The sequence below is a fragment of the Taudactylus pleione genome, unplaced genomic scaffold (assembly GCF_031769625.1).
Source record: "Taudactylus pleione unplaced genomic scaffold, aTauple2 ptg000642l, whole genome shotgun sequence".
Lineage (NCBI taxonomy): Eukaryota > Metazoa > Chordata > Amphibia > Anura > Myobatrachidae > Taudactylus > Taudactylus pleione.
This window is the reverse complement of record NW_028285044.1, coordinates 4,012,796-4,032,114: the sequence shown is the minus strand read 5'-3', so window position 1 is coordinate 4,032,114 and position 19,319 is coordinate 4,012,796. Positions and strand designations below refer to the sequence as shown.

Sequence of the window (19,319 nt, the reverse complement as noted above, 5' to 3'; positions counted from 1 at the left end):
GATACCTCAGTGTCTCCCGGTTTCGCCCCCACCCCCCCCGAGCCTGTGTGGGTGTATTCATTGTCCAACACGGTACAGCACCTGACGCACGTTTTTTTACAAGGGGAGTCACCACCTTCTAAGCTGCCTATAGTATCTCAGACAACTCATTGTGATGATGATGATGACATGACGTCTGATGACGGTGAGATTGACTTTTCAGACCAAGAGCCCCTTCGTTCTAAGGAGGCAGCGTCTAAGTCTAAAGTCTATATACCTGGCCTTATACAGACAGTCCGTGTGGCCTTGGTTATTGAGGATGACGATCCCCCCCGTGGCTAAATCCAAATAAGCCTTCTTTAAAGATATTAAGGGAGATGCCACTGTATTTCTTCTATCTGGTCAGTTAGTTCATCATTTAGAGGAGGCCGTGTGCTGGGTGGCCAGAGCCATGGAGCGCTGGGCAGATAACTTGGAGGCGTCTCTGGACGCTGACTCTTCAGTTGAGCAGATAGAGTTAGTGTGCAATCTCAGAAACTCAGCCACGTACATTAATGAGGCAGCCTTAGATATAGGTCTCCTAACTTCTAGAATCTCCTTGGCAGCAGAAGCGGCTCGCCGCTCCCTGTGATTGCGCTCTTGGAAAGCGGATGCAGATTCCAAGAAGGGATTGGAATGCTTGACCTTTAATGGACAAGTCCTGTTTGGTCCTGATGTAGACAAAATTGTGGCCATGCTGGCAGCAGCTAAATCTGCGTGTTTGCATCGGCTGCAGTCCAAAGTACAGTCCTTTCCAAGGCAATCAGTGATCAGGAAATCTGCCAAGCCAAAGAAGCAGACTTGGAGTACAAGATGTCCTACTCCCAAGTCGGACGATAAGTCTTCAGCCTGACGGGATGGACCTCCCCTTGGGGGACCCCAGAGTGGGAGGCCGACTTCTTCAGTTCACCCAGTTCTGGTATCTGACTACCACGGACACTTGGGTAAGAGAAGTGGTCTCTCGGGGGTACGCCCTCTCCTTCCGGCGTAGGCCTCCCCGCCGGTATTTTACCACAGGCCTTCAGTCAAATCAGGACAAGGCCTGGGAACTCAGAAAGTGTTGCACTCTATGCTCCAGGCTGGAGTTATAGTGCCTGTTCCGTTACCCCAGACTGGCACGGAATACTATTCCAATCTCTTTCTGGTACAGAAAACCAATGGGTCTTACCGGCCCATCCTCAACCTCAAGTCCCTAAATGAGTCCTTGAGGGTTCCTCGGTTAAGAATGGAGACCCTACTTTCCATTATATTGGCAATGAAGCCTGGGGTTTTCATGGTGTCGATGGACATTCAGGATGCCTACCTGCATGTCCCTATTATCTTGGCACACCAGCAATTCCTCAGGTTTGCTGTACTCAACCATCATTTCCAGTTCCAGGCACTGCCCTTTGGCCACAGCGCCTCGAGTGTTTACCAAAGTCATGGCAGTTATGGCAGCCCACCTGCGGATGCAGGGGGTCCGCTTGTTGCCCTATCTGGACAACCTTCTGTTGTTAGCAGAGTCTCCAGAGATCCTTTAGCACCATCTGCAACTGACAATATCTGTGTTGCAGAATCACGGCTGGTTGATAAACTGGAAGAAGTCCTCCCTGGTTCCCTCACAGAGGATGCTTCTTTCTCGGAGCCCTGTTGGACTCCCAACAACAGAGGATCTTTGTGACGGAGGAAAAGATCTTTGCAAGACAAGCAAAGGTACGCAGTTGCCTTCAGAGCCGCCGAGTGTCTGTTCAATCAGCGATGAGGTTACTGGGCTCCATGGTGTTGATGTTTGACATGGTGGAATATGCCCAGTTCACTCCAGACCTCTGCAGAACTTGATCCTCTCCAGATGGAATTGGTTGCCCCATCGGATAAAGACACAGACCATGGTGCTTTCTCCGGAGACACGTCTGTTTCTGGCCTGGTGGCTACATACGGCTCACCTAAACAGGGGACGTCCCTTTTGGGTGGCGAACTGTGTCCTTTTGACAACGGACGCCAATCTCCGAGGCTGTGCAGCAGTGACGGGTCCACACTTGTTCCAAGACAGGTGGACACCAGCAGAATCTGTCCTTCCAATAAACATCTTGGAACTTCTGGCAGTATTCAAAGCTCTTCAGCTGGCAAGACATGTTCTTCACGGAAAGCCCGTGCAGGTGCAGTCGAACAACGCCACCACGGTGGCTTACATCAACCGCCAAGGAGGGGCAAGAAGTCAGGCGGCACTGACAGAAGTCTCCCGCATTCTGGCCTGGGCAGAGGGCAATCTACCTGCCATCTCAGCAGTGTTCATACCAGGAGTCCTCAACTGGGAAGCAGACTTTCTCAGCCGTGCATCCAGGAGGATGGTCTCTTCACCAGGAGGTGTTTCAACTCCTGGTGAACAAGTGGGGTCTTTCAGAGATAGACCTCATGGCCTCCCGACACAACAACAAGCTGACGTTGTACGGGTCAAGAACAAGACACACGGAGGTTCTTCTGTTAGACGCTCTGTCGGTCCGGTGGACCTTCCAGTTAGCGTACCTCTTCCCTCCATTCTCCCTTCTTCTTCTTCGAGTGGTTCGACAATTCAAGCAAGAAGGGGGCACGCTTCTGTTGATAGCTGCAATGTGGCCCAGACGTCACTGGTACTCAGATCTTCGGAGTCTCTCCATAGCCGCTCCGATGCTGTTGCCTCAACGTCTAGACCTGTTGTCCCAAGGTACTTGCCATTACCCGGGCCTGGGTCGTCTGTCTTTGACGGCGTGGCTGTTGAAACAGCCCTCTGAAGGTCCAGGGGTTTTTCTAGCTCTGCAGTTAACACAATGCTCAGAGCTCAGAAGCCTGCTTCTGCAGGAATTTACCACAGAGTGTGGCATACTTTCTTTGAATGGTGTTGACCTAGAGGCTATGTTCCTCAAGTGTTTAGGATATCCAGGGTTTTGGCTTTCCACAGGCGGGCTTAGATCACGGTCTTCGCCTTGCTTCCTTGAAGGTGCAGGTTTCTGCCCTGTCAGTGTGGTTTCAGTGTAGGATTGGTACCCTTTCTGATGTCCGCACCTTTATGCAAGATGTACTTCGTATTCAGCCTCCTTTGTTCCACCAGTGGCTCCTTGGGATTTGGCTGTGGTCCTGAGGGCTCTCCAAGGACCGCCTTTTGACCCACTGGGCTCAGTGGATTTAAAATGGCTCACAGCTAAGACTGTGTTCAAAGCTCTTCAGCTGGCAAGACATGTTCTTCACGGAAAGCCCGTGCAGGTGCAGTCGGACAACGCCACCACGGTGGCTTACATCAACCGCCAAGGAGGGGCAAGAAGTCAGGCGGCACTGACAGAAGTCTCCCGCATTCTGGCCTGGGCAGAGGGCAATCTACCTGCCATCTCAGCAGTGTTCATACCAGGAGTCCTCAACTGGGAAGCAGACTTTCTCAGCCGTGCATCCAGGAGGATGGTCTCTTCACCAGGAGGTGTTTCAACTCCTGGTGAACAAGTGGGGTCTTTCAGAGATAGACCTCATGGCCTCCCGACACAACAACAAGCTGACGTTGTACGGGTCAAGAACAAGACACACGGAGGTTCTTCTGTTAGACGCTCTGTCGGTCCGGTGGACCTTCCAGTTAGCGTACCTCTTCCCTCCATTCTCCCTTCTTCTTCTTCGAGTGGTTCGAAAATTCAAGCAAGAAGGGGGCACGCTTCTGTTGATAGCTGCAATGTGGCCCAGACGTCACTGGTACTCAGATCTTCTGAGTCTCTCCATAGCCGCTCCGATGCTGTTGCCTCAACGTCTAGACCTGTTGTCCCAAGGTACTTGCCATTACCCGGGCCTGGGTCGTCTGTCTTTGACGGCGTGGCTGTTGAAACAGCCCTCTGAAGGTCCAGGGGTTTTTCTAGCTCTGCAGTTAACACAATGCTCAGAGCTCAGAAGCCTGCTTCTGCAGGAATTTACCACAGAGTGTGGCATACTTTCTTTGAATGGTGTTAACCTAGAGGCTATGTTCCTCAAGTGTTTAGGATATCCAGGGTTTTGGCTTTCCACAGGCGGGCTTAGATCACGGTCTTCGCCTTGCTTCCTTGAAGGTGCAGGTTTCTGCCCTGTCAGTGTGGTTTCAGTGTAGGATTGGTACCCTTTCTGATGTCCGCACCTTTATGCAAGATGTACTTCGTATTCAGCCTCCTTTGTTCCACCAGTGGCTCCTTGGGATTTGGCTGTGGTCCTGAGGGCTCTCCAAGGACCGCCTTTTGACCCACTGGGCTCAGTGGATTTAAAATGGCTCACAGCTAAGACTGTGTTCAAAGCTCTTCAGCTGGCAAGACATGTTCTTCACAGAAAGCCCGTGCAGGTGCAGTCGGACAACGCCACCACGGTGGCTTACATCAACCGCCAAGGAGGGGCAAGAAGTCAGGCGGCACTGACAGAAGTCTCCCGCATTCTGGCCTGGGCAGAGGGCAATCTACCTGCCATCTCAGCAGTGTTCATACCAGGAGTCCTCAACTGGGAAGCAGACTTTCTCAGCCGTGCATCCAGGAGGATGGTCTCTTCACCAGGAGGTGTTTCAACTCCTGGTGAACAAGTGGGGTCTTTCAGAGATAGACCTCATGGCCTCCCGACACAACAACAAGCTGACGTTGTACGGGTCAAGAACAAGACACACGGAGGTTCTTCTGTTAGACGCTCTGTCGGTCCGGTGGACCTTCCAGTTAGCGTACCTCTTCCCTCCATTCTCCCTTCTTCTTCTTCGAGTGGTTCGAAAATTCAAGCAAGAAGGGGGCACGCTTCTGTTGATATCTGCAATGTGGCCCAGACGTCACTGGTACTCAGATCTTCGGAGTCTCTCCATAGCCGCTCCGATGCTGTTGCCTCAACGTCTAGACCTGTTGTCCCAAGGTACTTGCCATTACCCGGGCCTGGGTCGTCTGTCTTTGACGGCGTGGCTGTTGAAACAGCCCTCTGAAGGTCCAGGGGTTTTTCTAGCTCTGCAGTTAACACAATGCTCAGAGCTCAGAAGCCTGCTTCTGCAGGAATTTACCACAGAGTGTGGCATACTTTCTTTGAATGGTGTTGACCTAGAGGCTATGTTCCTCAAGTGTTTAGGATATCCAGGGTTTTGGCTTTCCACAGGCGGGCTTAGATCACGGTCTTCGCCTTGCTTCCTTGAAGGTGCAGGTTTCTGCCCTGTCAGTGTGGTTTCAGTGTAGGATTGGTACCCTTTCTGATGTCCGCACCTTTATGCAAGATGTACTTCGTTTTCAGCCTCCTTTGTTCCACCAGTGGCTCCTTGGGATTTGGCTGTGGTCCTGAGGGCTCTCCAAGGACCGCCTTTTGACCCACTGGGCTCAGTGGATTTAAAATGGCTCACAGCTAAGACTGTGTTCAAAGCTCTTCAGCTGGCAAGACATGTTCTTCACGGAAAGCCCGTGCAGGTGCAGTCGGACAACGCCACCACGGTGGCTTACATCAACCGCCAAGGAGGGGCAAGAAGTCAGGCGGCACTGACAGAAGTCTCCCGCATTCTGGCCTGGGCAGAGGGCAATCTACCTGCCATCTCAGCAGTGTTCATACCAGGAGTCCTCAACTGGGAAGCAGACTTTCTCAGCCGTGCATCCAGGAGGATGGTCTCTTCACCAGGAGGTGTTTCAACTCCTGGTGAACAAGTGGGGTCTTTCAGAGATAGACCTCATGGCCTCCCGACACAACAACAAGCTGACGTTGTACGGGTCAAGAACAAGACACACGGAGGTTCTTCTGTTAGACGCTCTGTCGGTCCGGTGGACCTTCCAGTTAGCGTACCTCTTCCCTCCATTCTCCCTTCTTCTTCTTCGAGTGGTTCGAAAATTCAAGCAAGAAGGGGGCACGCTTCTGTTGATAGCTGCAATGTGGCCCAGACGTCACTGGTACTCAGATCTTCGGAGTCTCTCCATAGCCGCTCCGATGCTGTTGCCTCAACGTCTAGACCTGTTGTCCCAAGGTACTTGCCATTACCCGGGCCTGGGTCGTCTGTCTTTGACGGCGTGGCTGTTGAAACAGCCCTCTGAAGGTCCAGGGGTTTTTCTAGCTCTGCAGTTAACACAATGCTCAGAGCTCAGAAGCCTGCTTCTGCAGGAATTTACCACAGAGTGTGGCATACTTTCTTTGAATGGTGTTGACCTAGAGGCTATGTTCCTCAAGTGTTTAGGATATCCAGGGTTTTGGCTTTCCACAGGCGGGCTTAGATCACGGTCTTCGCCTTGCTTCCTTGAAGGTGCAGGTTTCTGCCCTGTCAGTGTGGTTTCAGTGTAGGATTGGTACCCTTTCTGATGTCCGCACCTTTATGCAAGATGTACTTCGTATTCAGCCTCCTTTGTTCCACCAGTGGCTCCTTGGGATTTGGCTGTGGTCCTGAGGGCTCTCCAAGGACCGCCTTTTGACCCACTGGGCTCAGTGGATTTAAAATGGCTCACAGCTAAGACTGTGTTTCTTCTGGCCATTGCTTCGTCCAGAATGGTGTCAGATTTGGGGGCTCTCTCATGTCGCCCTCCCTTTCTGATTTTTCATAGGGATAGGGCAGTGCTTCGCACTCGCCCTGGTTTCCTACCTAAGCTGGTATCTAGTTTCCACATTAATTAGGAAATTATAGTACCGGCCTTTAATTCCCCAGACATCTCGGCTGGTGAGGCCTCCTTGGATTTGGTACGTGCTCTAAGGATTTATGTTGACCGTACCAATTCATTTAGGAAGTCTGACTCCTTGTTTGTCCTCTATGGCTTCCGTAAGAAGGGTTGGCCTGCCACTAAGCAAACTTTGGCAGGATGGATTCGCATGGCGATTTCTGAGGCTTACATTCAGGAAGGCCTTCCTGTACCATCCTCTGTTAAAGCTCATTCCACTAGGTCTGTGGGTCCTTCGTGGGCAGCTCGCCGTGGTGCCTCTGCTGTTCAGCTTTGCAAGGCAGCCACGTGGTCTACTGTCCATACCTTTGTGAGGTATAGAAGAGGGACCCCAGTGCGACCTGGAAGGCTGAAAACTTAACTCTGTGGTGCCCGATGTCTGCCGCCATCACCTATACCCCAAGGTATCCTGTGGAACCCTATGGACTTCGTAGAAATAGAGATAACAAGGGTAAGTTCTTACCATATCTCATATTTTCGCAAGATAAGCCGTTTTCACCGAAAAGCAAGTGTACCTAGAAAAATTGATGCTGTTTTGGAGGCAAAGGGTGGTCACAGCAAATATTGAGTTTATTTAGATTTCTTTTCTGTTCATTCACTTTGCATTTTGTTAATTGGTAAAAATAAACTATTAACACTTCTATTTTTGAAAGTATTCTTACTTTGCAGAATTTTTTTTCACACCTGCCTAAAACTTGCACAGTACTGTATATTTAAAATGAAGATATATAAAACCATAAAAACGTTTTTAAAAGGTTTCCTCTTACATTTTATTTGGGGGACACTGTAGTCTTGACTATGGGTAGAGTAGCTGGCACAGGAGTATAGGCACGAACAGGTTAAGTATAAGCTCCACCTCCTATAACCCCTCCCAACTCCTTTGGAACTCAGGGGTTTATTTAGTGCATTAGGAATGTCACATTTCTAGTTAACTAGGTTTATTTTTACCATATTTAGTTTTCTCAAGCGATTCAGTACGCCAGCAGAGTGGGGCTTAGTTAACAGAGGTGAGCTCTCCACCCACTCTGCTTCCAATTCCGGTTGGGGGGTCACCGATTCATTACACTTAGAGTCCGGGGCTCTACCTAAAAGGGATCCATATATCTGTCGGGAGAAGCTCCAGAGTCGAGGGCAGTCATAGGCTGCGATTCTCATACACACATTCCCTGATACACAACATTGCCATATGGTGTTTCTGTGACCAGGTGATGCTGCCTCTCTGTAGGAAGTGATTTCAGCATTTGGGCACCATCCGCTATCTCCCAGTCATGCATTGCGGTTGGCTCCTCCCCCATCCCTCCTTGGTGGGGATTAGCTGAACGGACGCTCCTGCGCCATCTGAGTGGCACGTAAAGGAGGCTGCAAATATCAGCAGAGGCTGGGTATCCAATTGTTTTTTTACAGAGCAGTGTTCGTTTTTTGTGTTATATGTGGAGATTAAAACCTATGCTTTTTGTGGTGCACTTTTTCAGTTAGAATTTAGGCAGGTTTTAGTGGCTTTTTAGTTTTAGCCTGGCCGCCTGAACTAGTTCTTTAGCTAGAGGATATTTTGGCAGGAACTATGTGCATTTTGCATTGTTTTTTTCTGTATCTCTTAGTTGTATAGCAACATGGCAGGGAAAGCTTCCAATGCAAAGCTTAGCTCTTCTGCTGCATTATTTTATGCATGTTCTAAATATTGAACAGAATTTACCAAGGGTCCCAAACAGTCAGAAGTCTGTGAGACGGAGTGGGCCAGCCATCGGGAATTTGATGGATGAGTCGATGATCCCAGAATGGGCTAGGTTCATGCCTCAAGCCATTGCAGAACTTACAATGCGAAGTAAATCGTCATTAACAGGTGAATGACTCTTCTCTCTTTTGTGACCAGAGGGTCCCTCAGCTTCTATCTGACCCTTCCGCTGAGCCCCTTTACAAGGTGTCTGCATCTATGGATAGGATTCTGTCATCCTCTGGATCTGCAGCTGCCAAGAGGTGTTCATGGCAGACTCTGGCTGTTTTTCCTGGAGATTCAGATTCCGCAGGTTCCTTTCAAGAGGTGGATGAATTAATGGATCCTGATTGGGAGGATGCATCAGAATGGCAGGAGAATGCATCCCCTGTATTGGTGTTCGAGAATTAGTTACTGCAGTTCGGTAGATTCTAAATTTTCAAGAAGCCGAAGTTTCTGAAGCTAGTTCTTCTTCCTTGTTTAAACGCAAGGCGAGGCAGTTATCCATTTTTCCGGCCTTTTCAAATTTTTCAGATTTTTTCGATATTTTGGAGGAGGCTTGGCTTAAGTCAGATAAGAGGTTTCAGGTTCCCAGATGGTTCAGATACTCTTATCCCTTTGTGGACGAGGACACCAAGATTTGGAACATCCCGCCCAATGTGTACGCTCCTATAACCAGGTTGTCCAAGGCCACTGTCATTTCTACGATGCAAGAAGTCACCTTGAAATATCAGATGGACAGAAAGAGTGAGACCTTGCTTAAATCTGTTTTCTTTCTCTGGCACTTCTCTTCATATTTTGACTATTGCCTGGGTCAACAAGCCAATAGAGTCTTGGACAGAACAGCTGCCATCTGGATAACAGGCAAAAGGAGAACTCCTTGTCTTGGTCGATCATATACATGATGCTTCTGTTTATATTCAAGATGCTTCTCTAGATGCAGCTTTTTTTTACGGTCACGTGTCTCCTCCTTGACAGTGTCTGCCATAAGAGCTATTTGGTTTAGCTCATCAGACTCTGACCCAGAGTCAAAGCGTACTTTAGAGGCGGCACCTTTTGAAGGGGAATTGAACTTACTAAAATTATAACTCGGGCTACGGGAGAGAACTGCCTAATTCGAATATTTCTCAGTTTTGTTCCTTTCGTATCCCTGGGAGGGGCAGATCTTATTGGCATGGCCAGTTACTCTCGCGATGTAACCTTCAGAGCCCGTGCCTGAACTAATTCTCGACAACCTGTCCCCAGGCAGAAATAAAAACAGACTGTGTGATGTTCAGGGGGCTCAGTTCCATCTTTATGTGGTAGAGGCCTACTTGCTCAGGTTTCGGGAGGTCTGGCTCTAATCTGTCCTAAAGCTTTGGGTTTGTGACATTGGGCCTGATTCAGAGCTGGACGCTATTTGCGGACGGTCGTTCAGGAAAAGGGGGTGGCTATTCAAATGAACCGTTCGCTCTTTGCGGTCTGTTCACGCCTCTAGGTCTGAACGAGCGAACAAAACTTGCGGTTGTTTTTTGAAAAAATACGCCCCCTGGCCGCTCGCATCCTACGTCATGTCCGCTATTAGATTAATCGAGTACATCGACCAGGGTATGAACTGCTCGCTATTCTTGGGGTTTGTTTTTGCTACCACAATTTTGCGAGCAGTTCTGGCTATAAAATAACCCAGTGACGTGGTCAATGACGCTGCTGTTTTAATTATGCACACCCATAAAACGCCCGTTTTGACCTTTAAGCACGCCTGCGTTCGGATCTCCACTCCCCGTTTTCAAGCACCTTCCCCCGTTACCACCTACATACGCCTACTCCTGTCACTCAAATTATCAGGCATTCGCTATTTTGCAAGCACATGAATTTCGGCCGCACTGACTGGTTCGCGCATGCGTATAACGATCTGTACGCATGCGCAGTTGGGCAAACATCGCTCGGAGCGAACGAGCGCCCGCTTACGAGCGGCTCTGAATCAGGCCCATTGTGTCCAGAGGGTACACCCTGGTTTTGGCAGATCCCATGCCCAGGAGATTTTTTGCCACTACTCCTTACTATCAGTCCAGACGGCCCTTTTGGCTGCGGCACATTCTCTCAGATTCCAGAGTTATTGTTCCAGTTCCCTTACGGCAGCAAGGGCTCGGGTTTTACTCAAATCTCTTTCTGGTAAGCAAGCCGGACAGGTCCATACGTCTGATTCTGAATTTGAAGCAGCTAAATCCCCATCTCTTTCTTGCAAGATTAATGATGTAGTCTAGATGGATTTATCTGTGCCCCCCTGATAGCTAGCACCCGGTGGCCAATGTTTCCATGGCCTCTAGGAGTTCCGCCATTGTGCAGCTCTCCAGGTATTGGTGGTAGGAGCCAGGCGTGGGCTCCCCTCTGTACGGGTCTGAGTCTCCAGTCCCGGCAGTCCTCCCTGATGGCAGCTCTGCATGTAAGTGCCGATGCCTGCTTAATACAGTCAGTGTTGGGGTCTTAAGGTTGCTCCTGTTGACTAGTTTTTTTGCATTTCAGCATAGCCAGATGCCTTGCCTCAGCGTGTTACTATTTTTCTGAGGGTAGGCACTGAGCGCATCTGCCCTTACTGTCAATCCTCTTAGATAAAACGACAGAGGGGCTCGTTGCCAATAATCTAGCCATCCATTCTTTCCGTAGGAGTGTGGTCTGGTCCGATCTCACTTCTTTGATGCGGCTTCCTGTTCTGTAATGCCCTGCATACTGGGCTGGGAAAGCCTGCTGCCCTTCCCTGACTGTGTTTGCAAGCTATCTCAGTGTTGACCTACTCCTTCAGCTCTTAATGAAAAACTGAGGGGAGGTTAGAGGGGAGGAGCTATTGTACCGCTAAATATTTAGCTCATTAAGTGCTGATGCCTCCATCCCGCACTAACCCCCAAGGTCATGAAGTGATCCCCAGATGATTTAAATGTATGTGTGTGTGTATATACACATAGGAGGTCCGGCACTCCATTCAAAATTAATTATACTCCACAAGGTGCCATCACATAAAAGTCAAATACACAGTCCAAGGTGCGGCACTCTTGTTGTAAATAACACCATACACATCAGGTCATCAGGATGTAACGTTTCGGTTTATCACTGTCTTCACAACATAAAAAACAACTACAAACATCTTACCTTTATAGACATCACCCAAGTGAACGGCGTGCAGCCAAAAACGGGACCCAGCACCCGATCAGCAGACGCCGGCTAATGACGTCATCGCGCATAACACGTGACGCATGTGAAACCCATCACCAGACATATAGTTGCTATGGAGACAAAATCAACAGTGTAGTCACGATGGTATAGTTCTCAATTTGAATCACTAAAAGGCGCTATTACACAGACATGGACAAACATGACTACATCTCATTACATATCATTATGGTAGTAGGTACTGAACACTCTACAAAAAACACTATAAAAAACATTCTATAAAAAACTCTACAAGAAACATGAAAGGGGGAGATATTCATTAAGTCCCCGAGGACTAACAACATCCAACTTATGGATCCATCGGGATTCGCATCTTAATAAAGCCAGATTCCGATCACCACCTCTATTAGAAAGAGGGATGTGATCGATCATACGATATTTAAGACTGGCTAAATTATGCAGGTGGTGATCGGAATCTGGCTTTATTAAGATGCGAATCCCGACGGATCCATAATTGGATGTTGTTAGTCCTCGGGGACTTAATGAATATCTCCCCCTTTCATGTTTCTTGTAGAGTTTTTTATAGAATGTTTTTTATAGAGTGTTTTTTGTAGAGTGTTCAGTACCTACTACCATAATGATATGTAATGAGATGTAGTCATGTTTGTCCATCTCTGTGTAATAGCGCCTTTTAGTGATTCAAATTGAGAACTATACCATCGTGACTACACTGTTGATTTTGTCTCCATAGCAACTATATGCCTGGTGATGGGTTTCACATGCGTCACGCGTTATGCGCGATGACGTCATTAGCCGGCGTCTGCTGATCGGGTGCTGGGTCCCGTTTTTGGCTGCACGGCGTTCACTTGGGTGTTGTCTATAAAGGTAAGATGTTTGTAGTTGTTTTTTATGTTTTGAAGACGGTGATAAACCGAAATGTTACATCCTGATGACCTGATGTGTATGGTGTTATTTACAACAAGAGTGCCGCACCTTGGACTGTGTGTGTGTGTGTGTGTGTGTGTGTGTGTGTGTGTGTGTAAATTTCCTTTATCATACATGAGTATCATTTCTTTTATCTATGACAAACAACAGCATTGAGTAAAGAGATAAAATAGATTGAGTACACTGGATAGAGCAGCATTGTCGTGTTATAATATAAAACCTAGCTCACAATTAAAGCATAAAACCTGTTTCATTCCTCTAATAATCATATCAATTATAAAAGCAACATATTTGAAAGCAAATAGCTACAATGGTAAGAATTCTTGAATAACTGTTTAGCAGAATGTATAGATACCATAGTATGTGATATATTTATTTGAATAAAATGTTAATTTATACTGACAAATCCTCATAAATTGTATGTAACAGAAAGGCTTTTAAAATGATGTATGAGCCCATTGTCTGCACTTCTTTCACTATAGGCCCTTTACTGCTGTGCACTTTATCTACCATTCACAATTGCAGATTTGTTCTCACTTTGTTGGTATATGTTTCAGCAGTTCACTGAATATTCAAGTTGTCACAAGTGTGCAGTAGCATTCATACAATAATTGTTGTACTTTGGTCTTCAGTGCATCTAAATCTAAGCCAGTCACAGCAGAGCCAGAAATCCACGGATGCCAACCACTGGATGGAGTTACAGGTTTCCTGGTGCTTATGTCGGAGGGACTGTACAAGGCACTGGAATCGGCACACGGGCCTGGACAAGCCAATCAGGTACTATTAATAGTTTCCTTTTTACATTTACTCCTACCCTGCACTTTCTTAAACAGTTTGAGGTATATTGACTTGTCCATCGTTCCCTGATTTCAATCTAAAGGAGATAGCAGCAATGATTGCAACAGAGTTCGCCAAGCAGGTTTCTCTGGACGATGTGGCACAGGCAGTTGTGGAAAGGGTCAAGAGGATTCATCATGACACTTTTGTCAGCGGTGGGGAACGTGCCAAGTTCTGCTCTAAACATGAGGACATGACCTTGCTTGTCCGTAACTTGGGGTACCCTTTAGAAGAAATTAACCAGCCTACGCTCACACCTACCCAGGGTTTGTTACTTTTTTCTATGGTTGGCAGATTTGTGATTTCACAATGTTCTTTTTTCACACACTTGATCTATATTTCAGGTGGTCGAATATATCCTGTGTCTGTGCCATATTCCAGTGCACAAAACACTAGTAAGACAAGTGTTACCCTATCATTGGTAATGCCATCACAGGGGACATTGGTGAATGGAACTCATAGCAGTTCAACTCTGGATGGAACGACGCCAACAATGTAAGTATCGCTCATGTTTACCCCCCGTTCTAACAATCCCATCTTGTTCTCATGAAGTAATAATGAATATTAAAGAATGGGAGTTTCAAACATCATTTATAAGAACTTATTTGAACTAGTTGTTTCGTGTAGCTCTTATGGATGGAAGATTAATTCGGCTTCCTTTCTTCAGTAAACTTAAACATGTCCTTCTGGCAAAGACTTTTTCCTGTTTAAGTCCAATCAGGAAATCTATTTATAAGGGTCATTATTAAGTTACAATAATGTTATATTATTCTAAAGTTGCACCCGGCGTTGCCTGGGTGTGTTTTTTTTTCATAGTGTGCTCCCCGCTCCCTATTATTACCTCTGTGTGTGTTGTTGGTTCCCGCCGGCTCTGTTTTACTGTTGCTATGCTGATGGGTCCAGTCTCTACATACAGACATCTGGCCATCATCTTTTAAAGTGCTTGCCCCGCTCCCATCTATCAAACTGCCCAACCTCCGCAGCAGCTGGCCAGGTTTGTGTGTAGTGTGGACCCCACTGAGTGCAGTCTGCACTACACAGTAAAATAAACAGGCCGGCGCCGGGTAGTACGTTCACTGACAGCGAGTGTACTACCTGGCGGCGGTGTGTTTGTTTTAGCAGCCAATGAGAGTCAGACAGACTCTCATTGGCTGCTGCACCCAGGGCCGGAGCCGGGTTGGAGCGCACTCATGAGCTCCGCCTTCCGGCTCCCGCACTGGGTGTCTCTCCCATAGTGCTGAGCGAGACCAGAGAAGCGGATGGCGGCGGGCACAGGAGCCGGTATTTGGGTAAGTATAATGCGTGTCTGTGTTTTATGTGTAAGGGGCAGTACTGGTGGCACTGTGTAAGGGGCACTACTGCTGGGGTCAATGTGTAAGGAGCACTACTGGTGTCAGTGTATAAGGGGCACTACTGGGTGCACTGTAAAATGGGCACTACTGGGGTGCACTGTATAAGGGGCACTACTGGGTGCACTGTATAAGGGACACTACTGGGTGCACTGTATAAGGGACACTACTGAGGGCACTGTGTAATGGGCACTACTGGAGGCACTGTGTAATGGGCACTACTGGAGGCACTGTGTATTTGGCACTGCAACTGGGGACACTACTACTGGGGACATTGAGGTGCATGTGGAATGCAAATGTTTCCAGAGTGACGCGAAACAGTGGCGTCATGTTGACACACCCCATTTTTCAGTGGCCACGCCCCTTGTATGCAGCCACACCCACTTTTTTGGCTCACGCATAGTGGGGGGGGCTCCATTTTTCTTCTTGCCCTGGGCTCCAAATACCCTAGTTACACCACTGCTTCTAGCCACTATCTCTGTCAATTACACTGCACAACAATGAAAATGTTTCCGATGTGAAAATAGTTACTTCTAATTGATTTCAGCATGCAAAGAATGAATATGACATTAAAAACTCTCAGTTAGCTCTGAGTTCCGAGATATAGCCCATTTATGACGATGTAGGGGTATACCTAGTGAAGTGGGCAGAATGGAGAGAATCTTACCAGCAATCTTCGTTCCGCGCAGAGGGGGCGGGGCCTAATGACCCAATTAAATGAATTCGTTATTTGTCCCCTCCCCTATTCAAATATATGCGATATCACAGGATTACCCACACAAGATAACTGTGGTGCACTGAGTGACAAGCATAGTGAGCGATTCCACCAAGACATTTCAGCAGTGGAACAAAGATATCAGGGTAGGTGAATCACTACTGTTGGACAGTGACAAGAGATGCCCCAGAAGAGGAGTACAAGCGATAAGCAAAGAGAACGCACCCCCATGAATAGGCCACTATATTAGATAGTACTTTCGTATGCTGTATGTTTTTTTCGTATGCTGTATGTTTGTTTCGTTTTGTGTTCTTATTTGTGATTGATTGAATTAAAACAACTGTTATTTATTTTCTATCAAGAAAATATCAGATTATTTTAAAATAGCTTTTCACTATGACTATGTTACTAATGTACATACAGTATAGTGCAAGTAGTGTAGCTCAAAAAATAGAGCTAGTGAAAACATTCTGATATCATTTTAGTTTTTCTTGACCTCAAATTAGTAGTGTATGACTATTTTTAGAAAGGAAACAAATTAAAAGTATTAATTTGTTGTACAGTGTTATTTATTCCAACTGTATTTCCTGTATATCCAGGCAATCACCTAGCGCAACTCTCCAGTCCACCAACACTCATACTCAGAGCAGCAGCTCCAGCTCAGATGGTGGCCTCTTTCGCTCACGCCCGTCACAGTCCCTGCAGCCAGATGAGGACGGTCGCGTAGAACCTTACGTTGACTTCACAGAATTCTATCGGCTCTGGAACATGGAAAATGGAGATCTTGCAGCTCTAGTCCCTGCTCAATGAGCCGGTATTACATTTGGGTCATATGCTCTTATGACCATCATTGACTGTGTCTCATTAAATGAAGCTGCGAGAAAATAATATCAAACAATGACTCGTTATTCATCAATTACCTGCTCTTTAAACTTTGCCGACAGTGAGCCAGTAGTATTTGAGGATGTGCATATCTGAACTGGTTGTTCTCTTGCAAACTTTCACTGAAGTGTATTATCATGGATCCATCAATTTTTGTTAACTTTCCACAAATCCATCTGTTTGTGGTGTACATAATATAAAGTGCAGGAGTGTTTTGTCAGTAAGGCCAGAGGAAATGTTTCTGCTGTCCTCCCTGAAACCACGGCACTATTAAGTGCACCATCGCTTTGTGTATATAGTTTGAATTGAAACACAGGAAGACACCAAGGGATCATCTAATTTGTGCATTCCACAAATGGCAGCAATATTGAAAAATGCACATAGCAATTAGGTAGCTACACTTACTCTAATAATAAATAAGAAAATGTCTAGTCTACCTAATTATAATGGTACATTACAGAATTATAGAATTATGGCAGAGTTATGGGGCCTAAAATAAAGATTTTTTTGAATCTCTTTATACTCTATACCCTTGTCCCTTGCTCTCTCTGTCAATCTATCCATTTCCTCCATCCCTCCTTGTTTACATCTTTGGCTCCTCCCCTTTCTCGCTCACTCCGTCCCTAATTCCCCCTCACCCCTACCCTTCTTCCCTTTGTTCCTTGCCCTCTTTCTACTATTCTTTCTCTCTCTCTGCTCAATGAGGTCCACACTGACCTGTACATTGTATTCATTTTTAAATGTGATGTGCAATGATTTAGTGGCCTGTTCCAGCAGATCAGTACCAGGTATAAAGCTGTGCACTGCAGCATGTTGCCTTTGCATTGAGTTTTTGCGTATAAATGACACCTCAGCACAATGCCTGACCATGGCTTATATATGAGTTGAAAGTCAAGAACTAGTTAATATTGTTACATTCCAGTGAGCTCAAATTAGATCATGATTGTTGTTGTTTTTTGGCTTGAATATTGAAACACTGCAGGCCAAGATAAGCAAAGCCCAACCTATATTGCGAGAAGGTATAATCATTTTATTCCACCACCAGAATAAGAATTACTTACTGGAGTGTTAGTGTTAGCATGAAATACTTTACTGCAGTAGTGCGTGGTTACAGTGAGCTGAGAGCTTTCTCTTGGAATGGACATTCTTGAAATCTTTTCAACTATTTCTCCACAATTGGCAGCAAATGTGTAATTCTCATGCACTACTACAGTAATATTAAATGTCTGTTTAACATTACCATGACCTAGGTCTAACATGTTGGATATAAGGAAACTTTAGAAGTCACTTCATTTTTGCATGGTCATAGTAAACAGGATACTGGATGACTGTACAGACAAAGAATAAAGCCCTAAATTTAGGCACCATAATTATAAGCAAATGCAAAGCAATATGCATGTCACCTAAGTACATGTGCACAAAGAAATGGAGACATTTGATTATATATATATATATATATATATATATATATATATATATATATATATATATATATATAATGTATATAAATGTATACAATAAAATATAATGTATTCTGTTTTTTACATTGAATCTGTTCATGTTTTGTTCTGTAGTCACAGAATAAAGCCAACATATTTGTTTGATGTTTGCATGTTCTTTAACCCCGTGTTTGGGAGTATTTTATATGTTCTGAACAGACCACATTTCGCAGTTCTTCTATATGTTGGTTTTGGGGCAGAGCATAATAATATACAAATGTAGCTAAGGGCACAGATCCAGGTGTCCCCTATTGTCAGTGTAAACATGCCAGCTACTCCTCAGTCCAATATACAATGCTGCCAGAATGGGAGATCTCAGACAGGACTCATTTGCAGCTCTATGGGCTTCTGTACTACACAGATACCTCAGAATGTTCTCTGATCAGTGGGGAGGTCATTGCTTTTCCACTGCGCTATACATGGCTTGCATTTTGAGTACTTTGTAGAGCTACTAAAGAAAATTATTAACCAAGCGCTAATTTATTGAATAAAATGTATAACAAGCACTTAACGAGTGCATCTAATAGAGTTGAGCTTGTTACACACTTGCCTGACCCAGAGGCCGACCAGCTGATTTGGTAATATACACTTACCAATAGCCCACTCAATGTATTTGGGCAGACATCACAATTGGATGGGCATTTAAATTTGCCCGCCCAGTTGTGGGACGTCAGTGTCAACGGTCCCTGTGACCAGTGTGCGGGCAATCAGCGAGTCGCCCGTATGCAGATGCACATATATATATACATATGCATGATATATCTTCATCAGTTGTGCCGCGGGGCCGACCTGATATGTCTGTCGATGTCGTTATCGGTATATCGTTATAGCTACATGTGTGTATCCAGCTTTAAGTTAAAATACCAAAAGAAGCTGCACATTACAAAAGTAAAGGGTATATTGATGTGGCAGAATAAATATAATTATTAATACACCAGTATAGAGGAAGAAATACACTAATAACAAATACATATAAAAATATTACAAATAAGTACTGATATTAAATATATTGCATTATAAATCCAATAGAATATAAAGATTATATATCTCGCCAATGCTTTAATAACTCCTAATATACAGCTGATGTGAATTATGTGAATCCATAAAAGTGCTGTTGAAAAAAAATATTGGAACGAAAGAATCCCAGTTATTGTAAATAGAGTCCCAGACTCATGTACAGGATCCAATTACTAGAAATGTCCCAGTGATGTAAATGAGAATCCACTTGCCGTCCTTTCTCCAATGATCACTATATAATGAAAAGAGCCGTGATTGACTCACCAAAATCCAGTCAAGTTGAGTGCGGCCACTAATGACTAAGCCAAAGGAGGGGCTCCTCTCAATTCTGCGTGTGAGGTCTCTGTAATGTTATGAGCCTGAGGCCAGCCAGATAAGGACCAGTGCAAGCTGGGCAGCCTCTAACCTAGAACAGCCATGGCTAATAACCAGTGTATAGGAGATCAATATGCAGCACTTCCAGCATAAGAGGCAATATAAGGAGAATCATCAGAGTCCAGCAAACTTGGAAAAGCAAAATGGAAGCATCTCTGGCTAGTTGTATACACACATACTTTTATATTTATATATACACGTCTGCCCTTCCAGCACACGATCCCT

The 19,319-nt window shown here is 45.8% G+C and overlaps 1 protein-coding gene across 1 annotated transcript in view; it reads left to right on the top strand.

The window, feature by feature from the left end:
* The window catches only part of TAB1 (TGF-beta activated kinase 1 (MAP3K7) binding protein 1), an 86,857-nt gene extending 70,648 nt beyond the window's left edge, over nt 1-16,209 (top strand). Inside the window, exons 8-11 of the mRNA XM_088455075.1 lie at nt 13,053-13,197; nt 13,301-13,523; nt 13,602-13,752; nt 15,921-16,209. Of these exons, the coding sequence (XP_088311201.1) occupies nt 13,053-13,197; nt 13,301-13,523; nt 13,602-13,752; nt 15,921-16,131 (730 nt within the window). The 3' untranslated portion in view covers nt 16,132-16,209. The remainder of the gene's footprint in view (nt 1-13,052; nt 13,198-13,300; nt 13,524-13,601; nt 13,753-15,920) is intronic.
* The last annotated feature ends 3,110 nt before the right edge of the window (nt 16,210-19,319 follow it).